The sequence below is a fragment of the Ambystoma mexicanum genome, chromosome 14 (assembly GCF_040938575.1).
Source record: "Ambystoma mexicanum isolate Mex_15411 chromosome 14, UKY_AmexF1_1, whole genome shotgun sequence".
NCBI lineage: Eukaryota > Metazoa > Chordata > Amphibia > Caudata > Ambystomatidae > Ambystoma > Ambystoma mexicanum.
The window spans coordinates 620,771,001-620,798,883 of NC_090940.1; the positions used below are offsets into that span (position 1 = coordinate 620,771,001).

Below are 27,883 nucleotides of genomic sequence, written 5' to 3' on the forward strand. Positions count from 1 at the left end.
TTTGTGTTAATAAATGTTTATAACCAAAACATGAGTCCTCTGTGTCCATGTCTCATTCCTGGCTTCTCACACCACGCTCCACAGGTGGGAGACTTAGTAACAGAGGAGCACCAGGAGCCAAAAGAAAATCTGCCATCGTCATCCCCGGCTGGCTCCATCTCCCTCTCCGGCGCGGTTCTTTTTATCTTGAATTGAAAATCCTGGGTTTTAAATCCTGCATCTCCTGCTCTAAATTCTTCTTTGAATTGGATTCGTATTAGTCCTGCATTGATAGGGCCCAATCCACACGTGACACAATTAGGTCTATTGCGATGCACATTCTAATAGGTCTTACACGTTTTAGACTTCATCAACCGAAGATGTTCAGGATTCATAACAAGAAACTATTTACAGGTGAGTACACCTCAATCTCCTCAAACACCTGGCAATACTTTTCACACACTGGTGCCGTGGTGGGCTCCTGGAGTCTCCACAACTGGTTCTTCTACCTGCCTCGGTGCATAAACCCCACCAGCACTGCAACTGTAGTCTCAAGGGCCTTCAGAGACCTTCAAGCCCTGCTTCGATCATGGTCTTGAAGCAACACTCGGACATTAGACTGATTCATAAGAAGCTTTTATGACTAGGGTTGTTTCTTCAGGCAAGCGAAGCAGGCGGCTGTCCGGGGCACAGTTTCTTTGAGGGCACATGGTCTTTTATTGATTTTGCTCTTCAAGTACAAAGAATGAAAAGGAGCGATATAGGGTACCACGCAGGTTAAAGTCGCCAAGGAAGAAATTTGTTGAGATTGAAGCTAGTAAAAAAATGGTTTTGGTCTGAAGGATCTTTGTGGTTTGGATGACTGTGGCAACATTTATGTGTCACAAGTTTTGGTTGTAGGTTCTGCGAAAGCTTATTTGATATTGGCATTAATTTTGCATATGCAATATTTGAAAGGTTACCACACAGGGATGGTGATGCTTTTTTTATTTTTATTTCCTAGAATGAAAACAGCCTTTTTCATATTCCATCTTGCAGAAACTGCCGATTTGTCTTCGGCTGTAAAAGCAGAACTCTACTGGACTTCCTATAAGGTATCAAGCTACGCCCCTTTCTTTACAGTTTAACGTGTTACAAATGTCCAATTGATGCAGCTCGGCCTTGGGTTATTAGGTAGAAGGTAATGATAATGTTACCACATTTGAATGGGTGATTGCTCCACTTCACAGCACATTATTAAGGAGGGCTTTTATTACCCAACCCAGCGCCAATCAATCTGTTGGATGAGGGACTGAGTTGCCCTTAGTGGGTTTTGATCCTGAGGCTGTTATGTTAGTGCCTCTTGTGGAGCGTGTCATTCGCAAGATGCAGTGTGTGTGAGTGTATATATCTTGTATTGGCTTGTGACTGTTTTAGATTTGCATGCTAGGAATGGTGGGCCGTCTTGTGTTTGGACCAGGGTCTTACAACTTGCTTAATGAAATAGTGTTGATGGGGTATTCCTGCAGCATAACCACTGTATTAGACACCATGCTTAACCGAGCCCACAGGGTGGCTTTAGGTTTCTCACAAATCGGTGTGCTATCTTTAGAACCATGGCCCTGAATCTTTCCCTCTTTTTCCCGCATGACTGCCTTCGTGGCAGCAAACAGTCAAAGTCTGAGATTTATCCTGTCCCTTTGGATGCTGCCTTGTTCCTCCAGTGCTTGTAATTTGCTCGAGTCATCTGGAGGGGGGTTGGGCATCAGACTCTTTCAAATATAGAACAGGGGGTTTTAGGCTTCCCCTCCAATGGCAGTGGACCATGTTGACTGGTGGACCTAATGGGTCTGCGGTTGGAACCTTGGGGATCTACCTCTACCACAGAATGATCTTTCCTAGTATTGATATTCTGGGAACTCTACACACTCCCCTACCTGCCCTCCTTCCACCTCTCCTCGTCCTTATCTCCCATGGTCTCTCCCCTGCTTGTCGAGGCCACCTCTACTCCTTTCTTTCACTTTCCCTCTTCTACTCAGCCTGTCTTTTCCTTCACCTATCCCCCACTCTCTCCTTGACCTTTCCTCCCTCTTTTCCCACTATCTTTCTTGCCCTCCTCTGCGCTATTATCTCTTGCTTCACACTCCCTCACTTCTCCTCTAATCCACTCTCTGCCCCCTCTGCCTCCTCCTCTCCACTCTTTCTCCTTTCTGCACCTCCTTGTTTCGCTGCCATGCTCCATTCTGTGCCTCATCTACACAGCTCAACAACTCTTAACGTCTATACTTCCCCTTGGTCCACTCCTCGTTTATCTCTACCCAGGATTGGGGCTAGGTAATGTAGTTGGCTGAGGGTGCTCAGCTGTGTTTGTTTGTGTGACCGTGCCAGGTGATTGGATGCGACCTATGTAACTTATAAGTCCCCAACTGATGGTAATTAGCTAGTGGACTACCCATGGGTACCACTAGCTGAGGCTACAATGCAAGTGGCAACCATATTAAAATTTGTTTCCCATTCGTCCGGGCTGCTCAAACTATTCCGGTTGGCTGTGGTGTGTTAAGAAGCACTTCCCATCCTCTGATATAAGCGGGCCAACCCACAGAGGACTGGGATGGCCCAGCAGGTATCCGCTATGCATCCCAGAGGCTTGTCACCCCCCGTCCCCCAAAAGACGCAATAGTATATTTTCATGAGGTCAGAACATCGGACATCGGAAAAGGGACTACAACTCCCAGCAGCTCCTGTTCCTGATCGAGACAGATCATGGAGCAAAGTTAGTACCTAGCCATGACCGGTCAGTAAAAGTAGCATACCTGTGTATCAGAAAAGGCAGATTTCACATGGTCGATAGATTTCATGGTTAGGGAGGGACGTCTGGACTGCACACCCAGTCAACACAGGCAGCAGTGAAGAACTGGAGAGTCACAAACAAGTACATAGGGAATTTCATAATGGCAGAGTGTCACAGGGCATACTTAAAGCCCCCGAACTGGCAATTCAGAATATTAGTCAATTTACCTCTAATATCCTAGAGGCCAAGGTGAGTGTGCAGCAAGCCCTCCGACCCAGAGAGCCAGCTGTAAAATAATATAATGTGGTTTTAAAAACCACGAGCAGCGGCCTCTGCGCATTTGTCCCCTCTTCCCCTGCCCCCTTCCGCAATTTGAATCCCATCCCGCCTCCCAGCCCTCTCACGTTCCCCAATTGGGCCGAGCTCCGTGGCCACAACATGCTCCAGGTACCTGGTGTGCAGCGTGCTGCTCACTGCCATTCTAATAACCTAGAGGCCAAGGTGAGTGTGCAGCAAGCCCCCGACCCAGAGAGCCATCTGTAAAATAATATAATGTGGTTTTAAAAACCACGTGCAGCACCCTCAACACATTTATCCCCTCTTCCTGTGCCAGCTACCATCCCGCCTTCCAGCCCTCCCACGTTCCCTGATTGGTTCACATTCCCATTATAGACAAACTGACCAGGACAGCCCCTGCGGCTAAGGGCCCCAAGACAAAGGGCGGCCCTCTATCGTGCCTGCAGGTGTCAGCAGGGGAGGCCAGTGACCAGCCATCAACCAGCAGCGACTAACAAGATAGGTGTGGCATGGGTGCGGAGTAGCAATCACTGTACCCCCGAAGCCTTGCCACACTACCTCCAGAACATAGCAGATCAGGCTACTAATACTAACCATCTTCACAACAAGAGAGGATTTTGATTTTTACCTGAGTCGCAACCAGAAAGACCTGTGAATATTAGCCTTTGTCACACTCAGAGAGAATTGCTATTTCTGCCTTGATTTATACCTAGAGATTGCCACATTCAGATAGGACTGTAAATAAATATTGGTCTGTCCCACATTGAGATGGAACTGCGAATACTGGTCTTCGCCACATTGACATAGAACTGTGAATATTGGCCTTCATCACAGCTAGACAGGATTCTGAATGTTGGCCAGTGCCACATTTAGATAGAATTGTGAATATCAGCTAGCGTCACATCTAGACAGGTTTTGAATGTTAGCCAGTGCCACACTTGGTATCCGGTGTGGATCACCGACATGGAATAGACAGGAAGGGAACCACAGGACTGTAAATAATTTACTAACCCAATAGCTCAAACCTCTGCATACTTCTCACCCAAAAACGAAAAATATATTGGTCTGCAAAGTAAACAAAGGCAACTGAAAGATAGAAAGCTAGAATCATACCACAGAACAAGCAGGGACAGCTCAGGATGGAAGGGGAAGGATGCCAATAATATCTACGTCTGCAAAGTAAACACAGGCAGTAATTAGATCACCGACAAGGAATAGACAAGAAGGGAACCAGGGTTAGTAAATGACACACTAACCCAAAAGCTCAAATCTCTGCATACTTATAATCCACACAACCACCCTCTCGCACAGCAAACCGCGCATACTTCATCATCACATTGCAACAACAATCAACACGTAAGCCACACCAACAGCACACAAGGTCTCACATCGAGCCGATATTCGCACGAAGCTCAGTGCACAGTGAAAACCGAATTGAAGCTGCCAACAGGACATCACCCTCACACGTTCCTACTCCCTCTCCACCCGACTTACACCCCCACCCCCACCTTCTGGTTTGCAGATCCACCTGAGCACTTGGGTACCAATTCCGTTGGTGACGGTGCCTGACAAAAATACCTTTAACATTACCTCCTAACTATTATGAGGAGGATAGTGATGACTGTATGAAGAGCCAGTTACAGAAACAATGGAGACTGGGCAATCGGAAGACCAGAGAGGAGTCAACCTAGGTAAACACCAATTCCAGGGTAGCTTATCAACGTGCCTTGCATCCCGGTGTATAAAAAGGGCTGGAGGAAGCCAGGTAATGGCGGAGTCCGGGCAAGATGACCTGCTACTCGCCACTGCCTGGGGAATCTGGGAGACCACTGCTTGGTGCGAGGTAGCCAATCTGCTGTCAGCCATACAGCAGAAGCTCTGCCAGATACAGGGTAGAAACCATGGTGCGATGACCAGCTTAGTGCAGCATGTGAAGTCCACCAGTGGATTGCACTATAGTAACTTCTTTGCAAATATATTTACGCTCTTTTAAGTAGCTGTATGACAAACACCTTGGGTGGCAACCAGTGTCCCTAAAGTATGTACCCTCTTCATTTGTTGGTGGCCACTGCCATTGGGCCCACCATCATCATGTTCTCCCCAGGCTTGACTTTTCATTATCAAAAAACAGACTGGGGTCGTGAGCATGGAATGATGTCAAGGCCCCCTGGTGCTTCCCTGCTGCAGTGTATGATCCACAAGAAGTGGGCTTCATGGCCCATTCCCCATCGTACAAGGTTTACTGGACTAAATCACCAGGGAGTTAGAGGCAGAACAGAGACGGGGTCTGGGATGCTATCAAAGGAAAGAAACCCCAGAACGTTAAATACTAAAGCAGGCAGAGTGGAGACTGAGATGCAGGATTCTGAGAAAGGAATCAAACCAACTGAGGAGCATGGACACATGGGTGAAGGATTCTGTGAAAGGAAACCAACTCAGGAGCATAAACACTAGACAAAGCAGAACAAAGACTACTATGCAGGATCCTATGAAAGGAATGAAATCATCGCAAGAATATGAACATTAGACAAGGCTTAATAGGCTGGGGTACAGGATTCAGAGGAAGGAAACAAACCATTTTATGAGCATGAATACTAGACAAAGTGCAATAGTGACTAGGGTGCAGGATCGTATCTTCATTAGCATAGTCAAAGTCGGACATTGGTTCATCCTCGGTCACTGGGTGGTCCATTGCCATCCATAACCACCTCTTCATGGACACCAGTAGGTATTCAGGGCCTTGGACATCCCCAAAATTGGTTGGCTGCTCTTCTTTAACTGTCTCACCTTATGTTTCTTCAACTCTTCTGGCCGTTATCAACACAAGCATCCTAGCATTCTCAATAATCTTGTAATAGGAATAATTTCTTTCCACTCATAATAAGACGAGTTTCAATACATCGAAAAGGTGCCTTAGGTGTCTTGGAGTGAATTTAGACACTTCAGTCATGGATTGCACAGGTTGCTGGAGGTTGGGATCTCACAACCTTTTCCACTAGCTTCCTTAGGACACGTCCTCTGGCCCCAGTTTTGTCTTTGAAAACTGAACCTCTAGATGTTCCTGATAAGGTCTCTGAGACATTGTCAAAGGTTTGGTACCACCACCGTAACAGTGCTGCTAACCACCATGGGAGGCTGCGTCTCTCAAAGGGCAGACTGGGCTAGCAACTCATTCTCAGTCTGTACCAGTACTCTGTGGCACCACAGACAAACCGTTCTTGGATATACAGCAATGCCCTCACTCTCAGGGCACTGAGGACACAGAGGCATGCAGATGATTTCTTGGTGTTGAGGCAGTAAACTGATCCAACCTTGAATAATGGAGACATGCATATTAGAGAGCACCAAAAGCACCACAAATAGGCTTGGACAAGGCTGTCAATGTCAAGGAGTCATGGTAATTTTCCCCTCAGCAACCACCTTAGGAGATACCAGTGGGACCTAGTTAGTAGGGGGCATTTGATATTAGTGGGCAGTGACATTCTAATTGTCAATTGAGTCAGAGAGAACACACTGCACTTACTGCCCATGAAGATCACGTGGGAGGCAGCCGTACTAGGCAGTGCGGTGCGGCTTGACGCGTGTTGGGCTTCCGGGTTTGGTACTTTCCTCTAGCGGGATGTTGCGGTGAGCGTGGAGATTTGCTCCGAGGATCTCGGCGTCCTTGCTCACCGCCCCTGGGTGATTTTGGCCTCCAGGACATCTGTTGTCGGGAAAAGGAAAGTGCCCCAGAACTACTCAGAGAATACCGGGGAACACTGGAACCTTCTTGCTGTCTTGCATTCGAATGAGAGCCCCTACGACCTGTCGAGCTTGCTGTAACTGCTCAGTGATCTGCTGAACCTCTGCTGCTGCCTTGGTAAACCCTGCTGTTCTATTCTTGCTAAACCTTGCTGTTTCTTTCTTTTTGTTTTGTTCAGCCATGGTGCTTCTATCTGGCTCTTACTCGACCATCTTTCAGAAAATGCCAGTTACAAGGGCTAACACCAGGAATAACTTGATTAGCAATATAGACTCACCAATCAGGGATGTCCTTGGCATTTTGCCCCATACCAACACCCCTACCTTTTCAGGCAAAATGGAATCCTTGTCACAGTCCATATTTTCTATCCCTCATGGAAGCCGTAGTCGCATATCTGAAGTCCTGGCAATAAGCGCAGAAAGGAAACAAAGACTCCAGAAAAATTCCCTCCTCCCCACCAGCAAAGCCATTAAGAGTGACGCTATTAAAATTGATGATCCTTGATACTTTAGTGGGCCCTCCTCCACCACGCATGTGCTGAATATGGAGACCCCCCCCCCATGCTGCTCATCTGAAGGCAAACAGGGACCTTTCAGAGGCTGATGATTTCGAAAGGCCTGAAGGTTATGGCCCTAAACGGGTCCTGTCAACTCCTATAAAGGGAGCCTTGGACTTGCCAGCAGCTGGCCCTGCTTCTCTTATTGTTTTTTATTTAATTTATTATCCCATGTACTGCACTGTCCCCTCCCATTCCGCACTTTTCCCCCTTCTTCCGCACTTGCACCATCTAAATGACACTTGGCCTAGTAGGATCGCTGTCTACGTCTTCCCTCTGTTCCCCCTCCCTTGCTGCGTCGCGCCTTGAAACACCTGTGTATAGGCGCGTTACAAATGCCCTATCATATCATATCATAAAGGGGACTGGTGACCAAAACATTCCAGGAAACTGGTTGCTTCATAAAGAGCACTTTATGCATGCTCCAATGCAGAAGTCCTCCGTGCTTGGTTTGTTTCCTTGACTCTTTAACCCTCTACGTTGCACCCATTAAGCTTGGACAAATGTTGCCAATCTAACCCCATTCGTGCGGAAACGTCCTGTCAAACCTCTGATATTCAGAACTGGGTTGTTCAAGGCTGCCAAACTTGTCCTGAAGAGCCTCCTTACAAAGGAGTCAGTCCTCAAGCCTCCATAGGAAAGCCTGCTCCTGGTGCAGCTAGTGGTCTTTCGTCTGGTGGAACTCCCTTGCCTATGAAATCGGATACCATGTGATCCGTTACTCCTAAAGAATATTTGCATAAGCAAGTCCTGTATGGCATGAATAGCCAACCCCACTTTAAGGAATTTTGCCATGGATCCTAGAAACTTCATCATTACTAATGTTTATAAGCCTGGGGACTATGCATCCAGAGAGGCCCTTAAGAACAACATCCTAGCCTGGCTCAACCAATGAGTGGGTCGTAACTGTGTTAGAACGCAAGATCTGAGAGTCCTTCGGAGGATACAGATTGATGAATGGTGCTCCCTTGACAACGCAGACTGCATGGTTGTTGGATGTGGACTTAGCAAACCTACCGCTGTTTTAGAACAAAAACTCTAATGTGCAGAATATGTCCTCATTTACTGAGCTAAGAATTATTGTGAACTGATTTATTGCCTGATTATGTATGCCTTGGTAGTCTCCCTCTTTCTTTGAAGTTTTACCATATGCTTTATTATACTATGTAGTAATGTTTGTTTTGTATCCTGTTTTTCCTCAGCGCACTGAGGCCTGCGGGCGTGTTGCGCTATATAAGAAATAAACCAAACCAAAATGTAAGCAGTCTTATTTACACAATTTAAGTAAATCTTGGGCTTTGCCACACGCTTCATACAAGTAGAAGCTCGAACTCCTGAGTCAAAAACGGAACTGCTCTATATGCGCTGTGACGATTCACCTACCCTCGTCACGTCTCCCCAAAGAGGAGCCCCTTTACATGAGGCTAGGGAGGTTCGGCTGGTACCCAATAGTTCCCCCTAAGGGTGGTTTAATGCAGGAGGACCTCATGGGGAGGGACTTCCCAGATGGGGACAACGACGATCACCTACGTTACTGTTGAGCAATGGCACTTCCCAACATTCCCTAGCCCCCTGCCTCCACTCCAAGCTATTTCATTGAGAGTAAACCCATGTATTTCTATAGTATATGGGCTATAGCTAGAAGAGAACATACGGAGATGAGGAAGAACACAAGCCGAATGAAGAATAATCAACTCTTAAGTACTACCACAAGGTGGCTCACCAGAGGTATGAGGAATGCCAAAGAGTCATTGACTACAGGTGTGGACACTGCACTGGGCGTAGTCCTGGGGATAAAAGGAAAGAGAAGATGGACTAAAGTGTGTCTGATCACAGGGAAGCCAGGAGCCCGGCTGTTTCGAACTCCGAGTGAGGTCCAGAAGAAAAGCTGTGCAGAGGACATTGGCGGCAGGCAGCGAGAGTCCATCTTGCTGACCCTCCAGTTTATAGCGATTTTACTATCCCAAAATGCTGCGAGAAATGGCAGTTTTTTTAAAAACACCCTCAGAAATTGCTGTTTTTGGTAAAACAAAAAAATGTTTTAAAAGACTCATGTGGGCAGTTTCTCAACACTTTTTGGGACTCAAGAAATGAAATGCGCAAGCATATCTCATCACTTGCGCAAAAAAAAAGAGCAGCTTCTTATATGCGCCCATTCGGATGTCCCTTTTCACCCCTTTGTGCAAATCGGGGGGGTTTTCTGAGCATTTAGAAGTGCATCCCAAATTGACAAACAAGATGCGCTTTTAAATGGGCAGAAATTGTAGGCAACCCTATGCGCCCACTTTGAATAGGTGCACGGGGGGCGCCACCGCATGACAGGGTCTATACTGACTCAAGCAAGACTTTTTTCTAATTATTTTAAGTGTGAGAGCTGTTGTCTCACTTGCATTTCTGTTCCCCAAATCGGACAGAAATTTGTTTTTTTAGGTTGCATTTTACAGTGGCAGGCTGCGTCACAGTGAAATGCGCGAGGAGCCTGTAGACCAACAAAAACTTATTCAAGGTGGCTGGCCAGCGCATCATTTGTGCTACAGCTCAGTCCTGTGGAAATGCGCAGCTCACCTTTGAGAATAAGGTGACCTGCTCATTTCCAAAAATCGGTTATCTAAACATAGCACATCCTCTGCCCTATTTTTAGATGCACCATTTTGTGAGGATCTGGTCCAAAATCTACTTTTCAAAAATGTTTAAATGGTCACAATATGAGAGGGAAAGGAGGGAGAAGAGAGGGAGTGATGGGTGAGCTGTGGAGTGGTAGGCAAGCAAGCAGAGAGATCAGAGGGAAGAGCAGTGGGTCAGAGGGGGAAGCAGTGGGCAAGAGAGCAGAGCGAATGCAGTTGAGTGGTGGGCCAGAAATCAGACAGGAAGCAGAGATACAGAAAGTGGAGGGAGCGTGGGCTCAGGGCTAGTCATGGGCCAAAAGAAGAGAGGGGTTGGCCGGAAAGAGGCAGTACGTTTTGGGAGAAAGGATGAGGGACGAGTGCAACAGAATGGGAGAAAGGATGCAAGATGCAGAAGTAGCACAAAAGAATGAAGGACTGTTTACTGCTGGAGGAATTGGGGAGTGTCAGCTGTGACTTGGCAGTGTGACAGAGCATGTGAGTATATGTATGACTGAGTGTGAGGTTCGAGACTACAAGCTATGATGGAGAATTGGTGAGACGTGTGAGGTGTGTAGGTGGTGTTGGGGATTGGAGAAGGTAGAGAGGGAATATTTTCAGCTGTGGGAAGAATTGGGGATCGTAAGGTGTGACTTGGCAGTGTGACAGAGCATGTGAGATGTGTACGCCTGGGAGTGAGGTTTGAGACTACAAGCTGTGATGGAGAATTGGTGAGATGTGTGAGGTGTGTAGGTGGTGTTAGGGGATTGGAGAATGTAGAGGGGGAATATGTTCAGCTGCGGGAGGAATTGGGGAGTGTAAGGTGTGACTTGGCAGTGTGACAGAGCATGTGAGTATGTGTACGACTGGGAGTGAGGTTTGAGACTACAAACTGTGATGGAGAATTGGTGAGACGTGTGCAGGTGGTGTTAGGGGGATTGGAGAACATAGAAGGGGAATATTTTCAGCATTACAACTGATAATGATCAATACCGTTAATATTAAATAGGCATGCACATTAACCCAAAAAACGTAACCAAAACAAACAATGTTCTGTCAAGCCAGATACATCTGGGACTCTTACTATTAAATTGATACAAAAGGTACAAATATTGACACCCTGGCTGGCTTGTAGCCTTGCACACTGCCTCTTTCCTGCAATGTGCCAATCTTGCACCCTCCATTCAATAAAGAATGTGCTGCAAAAATGGCACAATAAATATGTTTGTGTCGCAAAATTAGCAATTTCATGCCGCTAAAAATCCTGGAGGGTTTGATCTTGGGTCTGACAGTAGCAGACCCAAATGCAAGGTCGAACAGAAGAAGCAATGGCATGATCGCGACAAGGTGAACCACCAGGTCCAAGAGCGAAGCCAAGACCACAAGGAGCGGAGGACCACGGAGGTGCACCTGATCCATCGAAGTGGATGAGAAGAGCATAGGAAGTCGCTGATAAGAAACCCCATCCCAGAAAGGACCGGCGATGTGCCGCATCCCAAGAAACGGTGAACGGAGGCATGGTTGACCTGGTTGGGAAAGGGGGGCAGCGTAGAGGTGGGCACAACGTAATGTTCCTCACCCCAGTGGCAGCTATAGGGCTATTGGGGGACACCGCTATCTAGAGTGCATCAGGGAGGATCTCCCTCATTCTAGTAGTTAACTAAAAAAACTACTCGACGACATAAGACCCCGGACCACCAGAGATGGGTCAGGGACCATAACAATTGCGTACCAAGCATCCGAGGAGAGCTTCCTCGTCGCAGTGGCAACAATAAGCCCACTGACCACCAGAGAAGGGTCTGGAACCCCAACAAAAAGGGAACAGAGCATCCGAGGAGAGCTTCCTCGTCGCAGTGGCAGCAATAAGCACACTGACCACCAGAGAAGGATCTGGGGCCCCAGCGAAAAGGGAACAGAGCATCCGAGGAGAGCTTCCTCGCCACAGTGGCAGCAATAAGCAAACTGACCATCAGAGAAGGGTCTGGGGCCCCTGCATAAGTGAACTGGATCCGAAGAGGACTTCCTCATCGGAGTAGCAAAGTTAAGTTCCTTGATCACCAAAGAAGAGTTTGGGACGTTGCTAATACGGAGAGAGACCGGCAAAATATACATCAAGTGAAAAGACACAAAAAATAACTTTTCAAACACCAGGAGAAGGGAGTCATTCTCCTGGGGAAGAAACAAACGCCTGTGGAACATACTCAAGAGATGCCAGGGGAAGGGAGTAATTACCCTGGCCTTACTGTGAACTGTACAGACCAATACCTGGAGAAGGTAGTCATTCTCCTGGTCAGAACGTGGAGTTGTGCAAACCACAAACCAGGGGAAGAGAGTCATTCCCCCTGGCACCATTTGTGCAGCACTACCCGAATATCAGGAGAAGGGAGTCATACTCCTGGAGAAGGAACTTTCTGTTGGAGTATTCTTTGGTTGTAGTGAAAGGGATAGAAGTAGGTTGTGACACAAGACAGTGGAATTTCATTTTGACAGACATTCTGACGGATCCTTTAGTATTCGTTTGAGGCAGGGGAACCCCTCCTAGAAGATAGGTCTTTTTTTTCCATAATAAAAGTTTATAACCACCACTATGCCACCTTTGCGTCAGCTTCCTTCTTTGAAATACATACAGCGCACACATCTTAGGACCAAGGAAATTCTCCAAAGATGCTCCCCAAATCTCACTCATCATCAATCTGGTAAGGCAGGGGTATATGTCTCAGTGCAAGGCCTCTCCCGAGTATCATTGCAAAACAGATTACTTCAAGCGAGGTCATGCCCCTTCAGCAGGCGTCTCTACAGGCTTTTGCCAGAGATGTTGTTAATGACTTTCAGGCAGTTGTAGGTAACTCTGCACAGGTCCTACTAAGACTTGTTATAGGTAGAGGGTTCACACCTCACTGCATGATATGAGTTGGGAGTAGAGATTAAGGCCTTCACTCCCCATCTTATTATTCCCAGACAGGAACAAGCATCCCATTGGTTCTCACGCTGACATGGTCTGTTTCCCAGATCCAACTTTTACAATACTTTCCTCATAAATGTCCCCCTGTCCTGCCTTGACAACTTCCACACTGTTGCTCGTGCCTTCCTTTTTGTCGACAAGCAGATCAACGTGTCTGCTTTTCTGACCGTCTCTGCCCACTCACCTCCTGGCCTGCCCCTCCATGTTTGCATACCCGCGCTTGCTAGCACCCCCACCCCCATCTGCCGCTCTTCCCTTGAACCATTCACTTCGACTTACCTTTCAGATGCTGCATGCTTTCGTTTTGTTTACCCATGGCACGGGCTCCTCTAGTGTGCAGTGTTTTCCTAGCCCTGTTGGCTTGTGGCTCTGTAGCCGTAGTAACTTAGGGCTCCGCCCTGAAATCCTCAATCACCCTTCCTGCAGTTAGGGGAGCACCCCCTAAAACCAACCATTCACTCTCACAGATTCCTTGCTTCATGCATTAAGAGATGGCACACAGCCCGTTTGTTATGTGGCAGAGGAAGTTTGGGTATATGTGACGATCCTTCAGATAGCATAATTTTTTGCTGCAAGGTGGGGGCGGGAGGAAGACCTTTTCCATGAGGCTAGGGAGGTGCGGCTGCTAACCAATAGTCCCCCTAGGGGTGGTAATATGTGGGGGGACCTCATGGAGAGGAACTCCCCTCCTGGAAACAAGGACGCAAATCGGGGACACAGCCCCTTTATCTCCCGAGCCCATACGATAATGACACTGCCCAAACTCTTTTTCCCTAGACTTATGTTGGAAACCATATGTTATTGTACTGGATCAGAAAATCTTAACATGTTAAGTACAGGGACAAGGAAGAACTTGCGAATGCTACAGTCATGTGGGAAAAACGCTTGAACAGCAGTTGTCAACAAAACTGACGTGCCAGGGCGGACCCTGCTATATCAAGACGAAAGAGAAGAGAGGAGTGTCATGATGAAGATAGAAGCCGAAGGAAGACTTGAGAGGCTCCAGCGAGAGACGTGGAGGGTGTGGTTGAAGAGAACGCACAAGTAGGTCTTGCAGGCCGGCTGGGTGTTGGCAGTAGTGAAAGTAGAAGCATAAAAAGGAGTAGGCATTGAGCACAGAGGCAGAAAGCCAAACAGTATACAAGTGAAACCTGGTGGTCGGAGGGTAAGGCAGAGAAAGAGGAGAATCGGCATAACACCCCGGCGAAACAAACATACATATGTTATTTGCGAGACACCTGGAAAGTGTACCAGTCAGCTGCAAACTGGCCCAACAGAAGGACGGAGATTGGGTTGTGGTACCGTGACCTGTAGTGGGTGGACCGTGCGGTCCAACAGCTGTGCCAAGACCGCTTACTTTGGCCTTTCGCAAAGTTGCATAGGTGGGTTTGAGAAGCATCCAGAGTGATGGTGGCTGAAAGACCGGTACGGAAGGGACGGCTGAGTCCATTACCAACATTAGATCAAGCAGTACGAGGCCCAGGAAAAAAGTGCCCAACGAGAGAAAAACTATACATTGTCACAAGATCCCAGGCAGAAACGATGAAGCATGTAGACTCCAAAACCAGGCAACAGGAATTGTTAAAAGTCCAGGAGGGAGCCGAGGGAAAGCTAAGAGCCCTGGGAAACAAGCAACAGCAAGCTAGTATGAAGAACTGTTAACTAAGCAAGTTAACAAGTATGAAGATCGTTTAACTGAACTCTTCCTTCAAAAACTCAGTGGTCCCCAACAACCTTAAAGAAGCGTGGGTCCTACCACTGCTCAAAAAACCTAACCTAGATCCCAACATCCCCACAAACTACAGGCCCATCACCACAGTCCCATTTCTTCTCAAAATCTTGGACAGGGTAGCCTATGAAGGCGAGCGTCCCCCAGATAGCACGATCCTCCCCACAATGAGAGACAATAATGGACTCTCCCAAGATGGGAATAAGGCTAAGACAAAGTGCGGGTGAGTTTAAATGGGAGTTTATAAATCAGAATAGGGCATGCAAAGAACTCTGCAAACTCCGAGAGTGCTCTGTCTGACAATAGCAAAGACAGGTGTATATATTTACAAAATGCGTCATAAGAACCTACACACTATAGGGGGCACAAGTTTGTGGGGATTGGGTGGCGACGACTAACTTTAGGTGCATCTGTGATGTGGTTTGCCGTGGTTGGTGGACGTCACTGGTTATCTACATGGGCCGGGCCGGGCAGGTCAGCTGGGCTCATCCGGACGGTGTTGTTGTGCCAGCCGTGACCAGTGTCAGTGATGAACGTCTTTCCTGGCTTTCTGCCCTAAGGCCACGCACACTGCATTCATTCAGTACTGCAATATTATCTTCCCCGGTAAATCTTCCAATAGGTTATTCTACAGGTTATTGCAACACAGGAGGAATGCACCTAGAGTGGGGTCTTTTGGTGATACATCAATACATGGTTACCATCGTCCTGTTGACCGGGTATCATAGGTCGTGAGGTTGGGTCTCAGGGCAAGGGACGAGCTGTCCGAGTTATCATGTTCCGTTAGAAGTCATTATGAATGTGTTCCTGCAGTGTTGCTATAATATTGGGTGTCCTAATTTTACAGGGGCCATTAACCTAGGGTGAGCCGGTGGGTCGTGGAGCCTAAGAAAGGGCGCCTTCGGGCCTGCATTTATGGCTGGGCTTTACTGCTGGGTTGTAAATAATTCAGGTGGCAGGCCGCGGCCCTGGGAGCTGCGGGGGAACGTGAATGTTTGAAGCGGCTCCAGCCGAATTGGGGGAGGTGAAGCAGAGCAGCACAGGCCTCTGCTTTCCGTCTGGCCGGCTTCTCTGGGAGGAAGGGGGAATGGCCTTGGATATGCCCACAATGGTGTTTTCCTTGTGCGTTGCAGGTTAAGTGGAAGAAGCATAAACATTCATATAATATACAATACTCATTGAGTCTTTTCAAAGTTTATGTTTTCTACGTTGTTAGTGCCTTTTACATGGCCATTTCAAATGCGTTACCTATATAATTATTTAACCACCACAACATTTTGTTACATTTCTATACATGTGCGGTAAGCGAGGTAGTAGTAAGGTTGGTGGAGCACGCAGGAACAACTGGCTAATGAGACTGATGGCAGTGACCCATGGTGAGCTTGGACATACATATTGTGCATTTTCGTGCACCATTTACATGAGCTCCTAATGGGGTTGAATTTGTCTTCCTTTGCACTCTAGCAGCATTAGTTCAGTTGTGGCATGGGACCTTGGGGTGCAGTCTTCTCGGCGAAACATATAACATGAAAACCCCGGGACACTTTTACCAATTGCGCATAGCTACGGAGATGTGGGTACTTCAACCAGAATGCCATATAAACACACATTCTGCCATCTTCATGGAGGTTACATGTTTTAGTCAGAAAGGTCATGGCGAGAAGAGTTTCATCACAGGTAGTTTGCTCATTAGTATTTGGGGGCTCTGATTTTGTCAGGGGACCATTTTACAGTTCTTTTCCACCCCGGCCCTGCTGGCCGGGTCATACTGGGAACAGTGATACACTGCGGAAGATGAAATGTTACAGTGTTTGCATCTAGCACTAGCTCATGTCCGTCTGTTCGTGGGAACGGGCTCTCAGCGGATCTGCCAGGGAGCTGCGGCCGCAGGGACAAGTGAGACTCTCCAGGGGTGAGGGCCGCGCTGTGGTGCACAGGGCTCATGCCCTTTTGATTTCACAAAATGTTTCCAGGGCCTAGCTAAATACAGCATGTTTGGTCAATGTCTTCAGCCAGTGGTCCACCCGCCACCTGGGCCCTGGTGGCAGGGGGAACCCCTGACGAGCCATGGACTTCACAAGGGGGAGAGGCTGCAGGGGAGGGGGGTCTCTTGGACCAATCCTCCCATACACCTATCTCCAAATACAACAACATTTGGAAGACAACAACCTCCTAGGCCTGCGACAATCCGGCTTTAGACCAAGGCACGGGACTGAAACTGCCCTCTTGGATCTAAAAATCCAAATGGATGACGCCAAAGACAAGGGCAAACTGGCCATCTTGCTCTTGTTGGATCTCTCCGCTGCCTTTGATCTGGTTGACCACCAGATCCTCACCCAACACCTCTCCTCTGCTGCTGCATTCTCTCAGAATGCCACTAAGTGGATCCAGTCATTTCTGTCTGACAGGTCGACTAGAGTCTTCGCCCCCCCACTGCGGCTGCGGACCCTATCCCAATCACATGTCGAGTGCCCCAAGGCTCTTGCATTTCCCCCACACTTTACAACATCTTCATGAAGCTCCTATTTGACCGTCTTGACGATCTGGGTGTCAGCTACACTAATTATGCAGACGACACCCAGGTCCTCATCACGCTCACTGGTAGCTATGAAGAAGATGTTGCAAAGCTTAATGATATCTACTTAGAAATCCAAGCCTGGATGGCTACACACAGTCTTTGCCTAAACGACGATAAGACAGAATTGCTTATCGTAGGCTCCCAGGCTCGCCTCAACAAACTGGACCAAAGGTACCAATCCTTTACCATTGATGGCAACATCATAAAAGTATCCAAAGAGGTCAAAACACTAGGTGTATACCTCGACTCTACCTTGTCACTAACGAAACAAATAAACTGTACCATCTCAGCTACCTCATACACCAATAAACTGATCAATGCCTGCAGGCCTTTAGTCTCCACTTCTAGCTGCCTCACCCTATCTAGAGCGCTGATTTTGTCTAAATTAGACCATTGCAACACACTCTACTTAGGTACTACCACAAAAAACTTGAACAGGCTCCAGATCCTGCAAAATAATGCACTAAGATGTGCCCTCAACCTCCCGCGCAAGGCGCACATATCCACGGTTAGCAAAGAAGTCCACTGGCTCCCAATCCGCGACAGAATTAAACTAAGAACCCTGGTCATCGCCGATAAACAAGTGCCTGTCACGTACTGCCCCACGTTACCTTTCAGACAAATTCTCTAGACACTGCCCCATTAGACCCACCAGAACTCCTTACCTGCACCAACTAAAGATCCCTAACTATAACCTAAAAACAGCAGGAGGCTCCAGTTTCCCAGTGCTCGCAGCACAATGTTGGAACACCCTCCCTCCTACAATTAGATCGGAAACCGCGTTCTGGCCATTCAGAGCCATGATAAAATCATGGCTACTAACCTAAACATCTAGACTCTCACCGACACGACCGGCCAGCCGCCTCTCTCTACCTGCAGTAATGTTTACTCTATCTACAGCCTACTCAGGACCGACCTGTAACCCGGTCCTCACTCGCCACTGTAACTACTTTGTGCCTATTCTCTGTATGTTCCACTCTTGTATGTAAACATTCGGAGCCTGGACCAATGTATGCTCTGTCTGCTGTATTAGGATGTTCGTGCAACAATATGTAACTCTGCTGTGCACATGATTATGCGCCCAGCTACCTGAGGGTTCGGACGCGCTTTATAACTAAACTAAACTTCAATCTATAGGGTTAGCACTCCCTTTTGAAATCAAAAGAAAACCATTGTCTCTGTCTGTCTTCTCTTCTGAAAAGCTGAGAATCAGGCCCGTACATTTTTAGAAAGTAACCTGGTGACATCCAGGGGAATCGGAGATACTTGAGACTATGAGCCTCATCACGAGTTGGGCACTAACCCCAGCGGTATTACCGCCGGGGCTATTAGCCCTACTGCTAAACCCCCCGGCGCTGTTAGGGTTTGGCAGAACGGTAAGTCCCCATTCCCCATTGGGCCCAATGGGGAATGTTCGGCTCAGAGCTGGGGGCAAATCCGCCGTGCCCGTGATTTGGCAGACCGTTAAATGAGGCAGTAATAGCGTTACTGCCGCATTTAAGTGTTACCGCCAAACTCGTGATGAAGCAGTATAAATGCGAAGAAACCAAGAAAGTAGTGAACCACTTTGAAACATAATTCCCTGGCCAGCTCCTCAAAATGGTGGCGCTGGAGAGTCGAGAGTAACTCAGGGAGTATCTTCGTCGTCCCAGTGGGGCAGAATAAAGAATATAAAGAAAACTGAATGTCTGAGGAATTTCAAGTTTTTCCTGAAAATATAAGGAACATTGGGGAACGAGTGGGAGAGGGAGTAATTCTCCGGGAGAAGGGAGTCATTCTCCTGGGAAGGGAGTCATTCTCCGGGAGAAGGGAGTCATTCTCCTGGGAAGGGAGACATTGTCTGGGAGAAGGGAGTCATTCTCCTGGGAAGGGAGTCATTCTCCGGGAGAAGGGAGTCATTCTCCTGGGAAGGGAGTCATTGTCCGGGAGAAGGGAGTCATTCTCCTGGGAGAAGGGAGTCATTCTCCGGGAGAAGGGAGTCATTCTCCTGGGAGAAGGGAGTCATTCATTCTCCTGGGAAGGGAGTCATTCTCCGGGAGAAGGGAGTCATTCTCCTGGGAAGGGAGACATTGTCTGGGAGAAGGGAGTCATTCTCCTGGGAAGGGAGTCATTCTCCGGGAGAAGGGAGTCATTCTCCTGGGAAGGGAGTCATTGTCCGGGAGAAGGGAGTCATTCTCCTGGGAGAAGGGAGTCATTCTCCGGGAGAAGGGAGTCATTCTCCTGGGAGAAGGGAGTCATTCTCCTGGGAGAAGGGAGTCATTCTCCTGGGAGAAGGGAGTCATTCTCGTCATTCTCCTGGAGAAGGGAGTCATTCTCCTGGGAAGGGAGTCATTGTCTGGGAGAAGGGAGTCATTCTCCTGGGAAGGGAGTCATTCTCCTGGGAAGGGAGTCATTCTCCTGGAGAAGGGAGTCATTCTCCTGGGAAGGGAGTCATTCTCCGGGAGAAGGGAGTCATTCTTCTGGAGAAGGGAGGCATTCTCCTGGGAAGGGAGTCATTCTCCTGGAGAAGGGAGTCATTCTCCTGGGAAGGGAGTCATTCTCCGGGAGAAGGGAGTCATTCTCCTGGGAAGGGAGTCATTCTCCGGGAGAAGGGAGTCATTCTCCTGGGAAGGAAGTCATTGTCCGGGAGAAGGGAGTCATTCTCCTGGGAAGGGAGTCATTCTCCTGGGAAGGGAGTCATTCTCCTGGAGAAGGGAGTCATTGTCCTGGGAAGGGAGTCATTCTCCGGGAGAAGGGAGTCATTCTCCGGGAGAAGGGAGTCATTCTCCGGGAGAAGGGAGTCATTCTCCTGGAGAAGGGAGTCATTCTCCGGGAGAAGGGAGTCATTCTCCTGGAGAAGGGAGTCATTCTCCGGGAGAAGGGAGTCATTCTCCTGGGTTACGAGCAGATGCAGAACTTTATATTGTTTATTGTAGTGTCTGGGATAGCGTTGTGGCCTTTTTGACTGCGATGGTGCCTTTTTATTTAGACTTACACGGACTTCCTGACGAGCACCAAAGTTTCTTTTTAGTTTAGGTAGGGAAATCCTATTACAGTTAAGGATAGATAGGTTTATTTTTCTATTAAATAAAAGTTTATAACAGTCCTCACGGCACCTCGTGGTCAGTCTCTTCATTCCTTGTCGCCACAACAAGCTTTGCCTGTCAGCGTAAAAATTTCAAATGTGATGGTGGACAGGACAGTACAGGCCAGGTGCTCAAAGCACTCACCCCCACAGGGAACTCCAGAGTCGTCGCGCCCACATCATTTACCCTGCCAGGTAGAGCAGACACAGCCATACATTTCAGCATTACTCCAGACTGCAGTGCAGGGTGCTGGGGGCCGCAGTTATGGCCCTCGGCTGGAAAAACGCACTGGTGCAACCGGTGCAAGAGAAAGCCCCTGCTGTGTGCGGTGTGGTCCTGTGTGCGGTGTGTTCCTGTGTGTGGTGTGTTCCTGCGGGCCAGCCCAGAAAAGCCGGAGCAGTTGGCTCTAGCATTATTTGTTTATTCACTTTCTTTTCTGTGTGACCTAAATTGCATTGTATGTCTAATGCAGTGGATTGGGAGTAAAGCGTGTGGCTGTGCCTGTGTGCATTGCTGTGGCTGTATAATGCAGACAAAGTATTCGATGTTGTGACCCCCTCGCAACTTGTCGATTGCTAATCGGCAGTGCTTTGACCTGACTTTTAAATGATAGTGGGTTATATATATTAGGCTTTTTTGTTTGTTATCGATGCAATTGGGTTTCACGTTCGTCTAAGCGGCATTATATTTCTGTGACCTGCTTGCGGCGGGTGGGGCATCTGTCGTCAGCCGAGCGGGCCCTCTTTGGGGGATGGGCGGAGGCACGTCCTTTTCTATTCTTTGCAGAGCGGACTTCCTCATATGGAAAATTAAAGTGATATAACATCATGTGAAGGGGGTTATTTTACAAACCTCGTGAATTGCGCCTGTGTGTTCCGTGCATGTTTGCACTACAAGCAAAAGCTCAATTCCGCGCAATTCTGGTCATTTTCAAAACGGAGTGGAAAATGAAAGAGTAAAGAATAGACGAAATTGCTTTTGCTTTTCAAAATTGTTTTAGGAAAAAATCTAAATCCTTATTAGAAATGACACCTTGCAGCCGGAATTTACGCTGGAATCCGCTTCCTTTTAACGGTTAGAAAAGTCCGCGGAAGGAATTGTTTAATTCTCCTGCACGGTGTTCTTTGAAGGCGGAGTGGAAGAACAACACAGAACTACATACTATCCCTGCCCGTGTCTCCCCTGCGCCCTAAAATGGCACCACAGTTCCTCCGATCGTAAAAGCATAGAGTCGACCGCCTACGTCTTTGTTTTACTCTTTGCTTTTACTATCCGGAGGACCATAAATTAACCCCCAATAGTATTACAGATGAAAAGGGACGGCCCACTGATATGTTATGTTACTTGGCATTTATATAGCGCCTTGTGTATCATTGTCATGACCTCAAAGCGCTGGTAGGTTGAACGCCCTTGGGAACCGCAGTTCAGTCAGTCAGTAGAGGGGGAGGGAGTCGTATGGTGCGATTTATGCGTGAATGTGAGATTTCTAATTCTGCCGGGGGCTGTGCCAATCCTCATTCATTTCAGTATCACCATTTACCAGTCATTAATCAAATTACCCTATCAATGCTTCACTTAGGCGGGAAGGAGAGCGTGTGACTTGATATCCATTATTCCCAACTCAGTCAACTATCATAACATAGCTCTCGACCTTTTGTGAAAACACCCGATTTTTTGGGGAGGCGGCTGAAAGCCCATGGAAGTGAATGAGCGTAGAGGGAGGGGGGGGGGGCTTGCTGGGTGAGTCAGCTGCTCGTGGGCCGGTAACACCCGCCAAAAGTGGGTGAGTTGAGAGCTATGTCCTACATTATTTACTTCACAACACGCATAAGAATGTTTAACTCCTACCGTGTGAATGTCCAACATTGCACTACACAGGGGTCAAGTCCGAAAAATTAAAGTGGGGGGACTCATCGACAAACGCAATTGGATGTGACATCACCAGAAATGAGTATATCAAGGTGAAATATGCACATTTCATTAAATTGGCTTTGCATAACCACCCAAATCGCCCGGGACGAATGGCATTTGCCTTTCATAAAATCAGCACACACAGAAAACCAAGACAGGATATTTTCTTCTAATAGTGTTTTATAAAACCTTAAACGGTGTGCATGTTTTAAACTCCAAGAACCAATAGATTTTTTTCCCGTGGGACTTGCAGTTCCGAAATGGGACATTTCACCTTTATTTGTGTATTTTTCATCCGGTTATATAGTGCAGTGGAGAAGTGTTCGGCCTGCAAACCTGACAACTGCGTTTCGATCCCCGATGTCGGTGGTAATTCATAAATGCATGCAGGACATTCAATGTTTCTCATTTTAGGTGTGGGGGACTGAGTCCACCCTATGAAAAAAGTTGGTGGACTCCGCCCCCCCGCGTGTACCCTCGACTTGAGCCCTGTCACTACACACACTTTAAACTCGTGCAACCAAAGTTGTGTTTGGTTGCATCAGTGATGTCGATTAAGTGGCGTTCTGCTTCTAAAATAAGTAATACTTTCGTAGTCAGTCCCTGTTGTACACATCTGTATCGTTTGCACAAAATATAATAAAAATGATCAAACTGTAAAAAAGGAGGCATCACACGATGGAGGCACGTTCTTGGATGCATGGCCCCTAACCACGCTGGCCACTGGACGTTACTGTTAGGCCAGAGCACATAATGGTGGTGTAGTAGAAGAAGGGACACCCCCTGACCACATAGACCAGGTCACATGAGTGCGCCGCCTAGAGTGTCTAGAACTGACGGGCATAGCCCAGATTCTGTTCTGAGAGTCATGTCCGCATATCTTGGACATATATATATATATATATATATATATATATATATATATATATATATATATATATATATATGTGGAAGACGTGATCTAGGGGCTGACTTGCTGGCTTCGGAACGCGGAGCCATGTACTCGAATCCTGGTTGTGGCACTTGGCATAGGGATATTTCAAATCTGCGCCTTCCCTTGTAAATAGCTGTTATTCTTTATTTTATATTTTGGTGTTTTGTAAGAATCAAAGGGCCCGATTCACAGAGGATTTCTTAATGGGATTGCACCATTATAAAACACTTCTGTGAATCAGGCCGAAACTCTCAAGAGTACTTCTTCAAAGCGTTGGGGGTACAGACATTATACAATGCCAATCCAGACAGGGCGGGTATGTACCCGTGCTTGGGGCTGCCTTGGTTTGCATTCTTTCATGGACCTGGGTTTCCAGTGGACGGTAGACCCTGCATAACGAATGGTAGCGCATATGTCTATTGCAGAGCGGTATGCATTTTGACATTGTGGCCTATCCCTTATTGATCTTTGCGTCCCTGATTTGGTTTAAATTATTTTTTTTCGTGAATTTTCACTTTTAAGCGGAAACATGGGAAGTGAAGATAGGAAAGAGGGGGCGGGGAGGGCAGGGCGCCTGTGGTTGTTTATTTGTATTCTTTCTACCCATCCATTGACTGCCCATGCTAGTCCCTACGGCCTTTCCCACTCGCTACCTGTCCCATCCCGTCCAAAACACACACACCACAACTGGGGTATCTTTGAACTAGCCCTCTGCTTTTAGGGGCGTGCGATTGTTATTTCTAGTTACATGTCTCTCCCTATAGAGACTAAAAATGGAGGGCATTACTACACAAGCATAGGCCAGAGGAGAGTTTACAGAGATCTCAAGTTGTCCAATGTGAAATTTGAGATGTCCTGCCGGTGCCAGTTCCTGCCCTCAGTGAACCCACTGCATTGCATTCTGGTACCTGTAGTCTAAATGGGGTTAATGGCTTTTGACCTTACTGCTTGCTGGGACTTATGTAATTAAACCCTGCTGTCCTAACTGGGGTTAATGGTGTTTGCCCTCACTATTCTTATCGGCCCTATTGGAATTGCCCACAGTGTGCTAAATCTGAGCAAAAGCATCTGGCCTCATCGTGCCTACTGGACCTAATGGAATCGGAACCCCACTTGGCAAACTAGGCATAGAGGCATCCGACTATTCTTTGCTTTATGGGCATGATAGAATTAGGGCTCATGGTACTAATTGGGAAAATGATATCTGACTCTACCTGACCTAATGGAACCAGGTTGGTCTGTGCTACCTGTGAGTAAGTGTATTTGGGCATGCTGTGGAAACTGCACTATCTGGACAGGCTATGCCGCACCATCATCACAAATAGGTAACAAAGTGGAGAGTCCGGATAACAAAGGTAAGTTCCTGGAGCTTTATTGTCCTTGTCCTGTACTCTATCAATAACAAGGGGATGGATGGTAGGGGACACAGATGACACGACATTATTAGGGAAACACCGGGCTCACCCCCACACCCATCTTCTTAACTCACAGCTTTCTCTCTCCTAACCGTCACCCAGCAGAACACTCCGACACCAACATTCCACCAGCAGATGACATCACACACACATACATGCCGAGGAGAGTTGCTAGGTCTGGAAAAGACCCAGGGCTAAGCTGATGTCGGAACTGTTGGGACTGGGGGCTAGCTAGTCTTTTGGCTGTAGCTCCTGAGATTCTATCCGGGGCTACAACCAAAAGATCAGGGGCTACAGCCCCCTTAGCCCCCCCCCCTAGCAACGCCCTTGTACATGTCAACATTCTGATAGATCTATGAGGGAGATTTTGTGTAGGAAATCGGGAGACGTTATTTACCCCATATGAATACATTGGCACTGGAATTATTTTAGGCGGGAGAACGTGAAAAATATCTATATTTTTCAATGAAAAGTTGGGAGTCTCCCGCCTAAATCGGGAGGGTTGGCATGTATGCACACACACAGCTGCTCTCTAAGCCAGATTACAACAAAATACACATGGGATGTTGGCCTATCTAAACAGATCATCATGTGGTAACTGTCCATAATGCTGCCAGGCGTGTGTGCTTCTGAGATGCAACAGGACCAGGCATTACTGTGATGTCGTCAGGTTTCCTTTGTTAACTGGGCAGAATGTACCCTGGCACTTCTATATTAACTGGACCTAATGGAAGCCATTATTACTGTGCTAAGTGGGCCAAAGGGATTTGCCATTCTTGCGCTAAGAGACATAATGGTATCTGGCACTGTGCAAACTGGACATAGTGGAATCTTGAACTTCTATGCTCACTGGGAATAATGGAAGTTGCCCTTATTGTGCTAAGGGGAGGTGTGGCACTATTGTAAATGCCATTATAAAATCTAACAGAACAGGGCTAGCTCTGCATGGTTGCTGTGTGTTTGTGGCACAATGGAATCTGAAAGTTTGGTGCCTGCTTGAGAGTCATATAATTAGGTTTACTTGTCATGACGTTCTGTGTGAAATTATGTCTACCCACACATTTAATAATGCATGTACAATGCATAACTGCAGAGTGTTTATTTTTCGATTTGAATTTGGTGTAGTACTATGGCATACTTGCAAACCCTACAGAGTCAGGCAGTAGGCTACTGCTTTTTACAGTGGCAAGTAATTTATGTGACTCTAAGGCAGGCTCCAGGACACAGAATGTATCACATTAATTAGTCTGCCGAGACAACCCTTAGGTGAATCACCAGTGAAGGCAAGTGGCAGAGTGTAACACCATCACACGTGCATAGCTCTCAACTCACACGCTTTTGGCGGGTGTCACCCGCCTTGTAAACAACTGACTCACCCGCCAAGCGTCCTGCACGCCCATTCGTTTCAATGGGCCTCTCACCCGCCAAAATTAAAATCGGGTGTTTTCACCCGCCTTTGTGACACAAATGGTTGAGAGCTATGCACTGTATCACACTGAGGGGGGTATCAGTTGCCATGTCGTTTAGTGTCCCACTTGCAATAAATATGTACTGCCCAGGCTGTTGTTACAGAGCAGTGGCAAACGTTTCCTATCAGCTCTGTGTGATTACCATCTGTGAAGTTAAAATGTCAACACATAGCTCTCAACCATTTGGGTCGCGAAGGCGGGTGAAAACACCCGATTTTAGTTTTGGCCGGTGAGACGCCCATTGAAATGAATGGGCGTGCTGGAGGCTTGGCGGGTGAGTCAGCTGTTTACAAGGCGGGTGACACCCGCCAAAAGCGTTAGAGTTGAGAGCTATGCAGGAGGCTTGGCGGGTGAGTCAGCTGTTTAGAAGGCGGGTGACACTCGCCAAAAGCGTGTGAGTTGAGAGCTATGTCAACATCTTTCCATTTTGTGCTGTTTGATGGGTCGTGTTCTTTCGAATGCTTCAATGGTGCCAACAATGTATGTTTTGTATTTTACTGTAATGTCAATGTTATGGGAATTATTATTTTTGAAACTTAAAATATCCTACATATTTTTGGTCACAGAATGTTGGCAGGTATGCTATGGCACATTTTACTCGTCGGGATGCCATTTCTTCATACGTCACGCCTGTGATATCACTTCCTCTGCGTTGTAAATCCTAACAATGTAGAAACATGGAGAGCTCTGACGGTCGCATAGTGTGTGTAGTATGGCACTTCGCAGATGTACAAAGTACTGTCCTCTTTCTCTTTCTTTTCTTTGTAGTTGTACGAGGAGCTCGTGTCCACGCACGCGGCCCACCCCGCGAACTGGCACCGGAACTACGCCATCGCCTGCGAGCGGATGTTACGCTTGGGGAAGAGTGACGTCAGCCTGGAGACGCTGCTCACCGAGAGCATCCAGCACTTCTCCCTCTACTTGGCCAAGAGCACGGCGGACGCTCAGGCCGCCGCCATCGGCCATGCTGTGGCGCACATGAAGACGGAGCTGCACCGCCTCAAGGAAATGAAAAGGCGCTTCTAGGGTGGCTTCACACCGTGGCGCACCTCGGAGCGGGGAAATAAAACATTTCTATGTGGGCCTCCCAGGCCGTGGTACGCCTGAAATAAAGGCGCGTCACCTCAGGTTAATAAAAAAAAAGACATTTCTGAGGGAGCACCGGCATGGCAGAGGCCCGCCGTCGACCCGACTGTGGCGTACTTGAGCTGCACCGACTCAGGAAAATAAATACATGTGCATTTCTCAGTGGTGCTAAGGTGGGGAAGGGTATAGTTTTGATTTTTAACAGCCACTTTTTATCTGGGAGCGTGGTGCAACACTGGACACTGTTCGAGTTCACTCAAATACATTTCGTTAAATGGGTTGAGCACATTCTTAAATATAGAGACATCTTTTTTTTAATTCAGTGTAATAAGATATTGCATTGGTAGGATGGACGGGGTGTAATGTATGTGCATTTTTTTATTCATGCGCTTACTCACTTTTCTTTTAAAAAAAAAATATAAACAGGTGACATTTTTTAAACTGAAGCCTTGTTTACAATGTCCTGGTAAAAGCCTTTTCTTTTTTTTTCCTCATTGGGTTAATAATGTTACTTCATCAAGGTGGAGAAGTTGATCCGCCCGTTCGTCCCCTCCGTTGCTAAGTAAAGTGGCTTATTTTTGCCTAATTACTTTCATATTTGTGCTTTTTGTGTTCGGGCCTCGCTCGTGGACTCTGTAATTAGGCTCCTGCTGCCGACGTGTGTGAAGGAGCCCGCCGCCATCTCGCTCCCCGTCCACGGCGCTTTCCTGCGAATACGTGTAAATAAGGGTTTATTTTATTATGACAGTTAATTAACAGCAACCTGTTTTAATGAATCGAGTCACCC

General features: G+C 47.4%; 1 protein-coding gene across 1 annotated transcript in view; it reads left to right on the forward strand.

The window, feature by feature from the left end:
* TMEM260 (transmembrane protein 260) overlaps nucleotides 1–27,580 on the forward strand; it is a 374,961-nt gene extending 347,381 nt beyond the window's left edge. The window contains exons 15-16 of the mRNA XM_069638070.1: nucleotides 983–1,073; nucleotides 26,779–27,580. Coding sequence (XP_069494171.1) covers nucleotides 983–1,073; nucleotides 26,779–27,036 — 349 coding nt within the window. The 3' untranslated portion in view covers nucleotides 27,037–27,580. The remainder of the gene's footprint in view (nucleotides 1–982; nucleotides 1,074–26,778) is intronic.
* The last annotated feature ends 303 nt before the right edge of the window (nucleotides 27,581–27,883 follow it).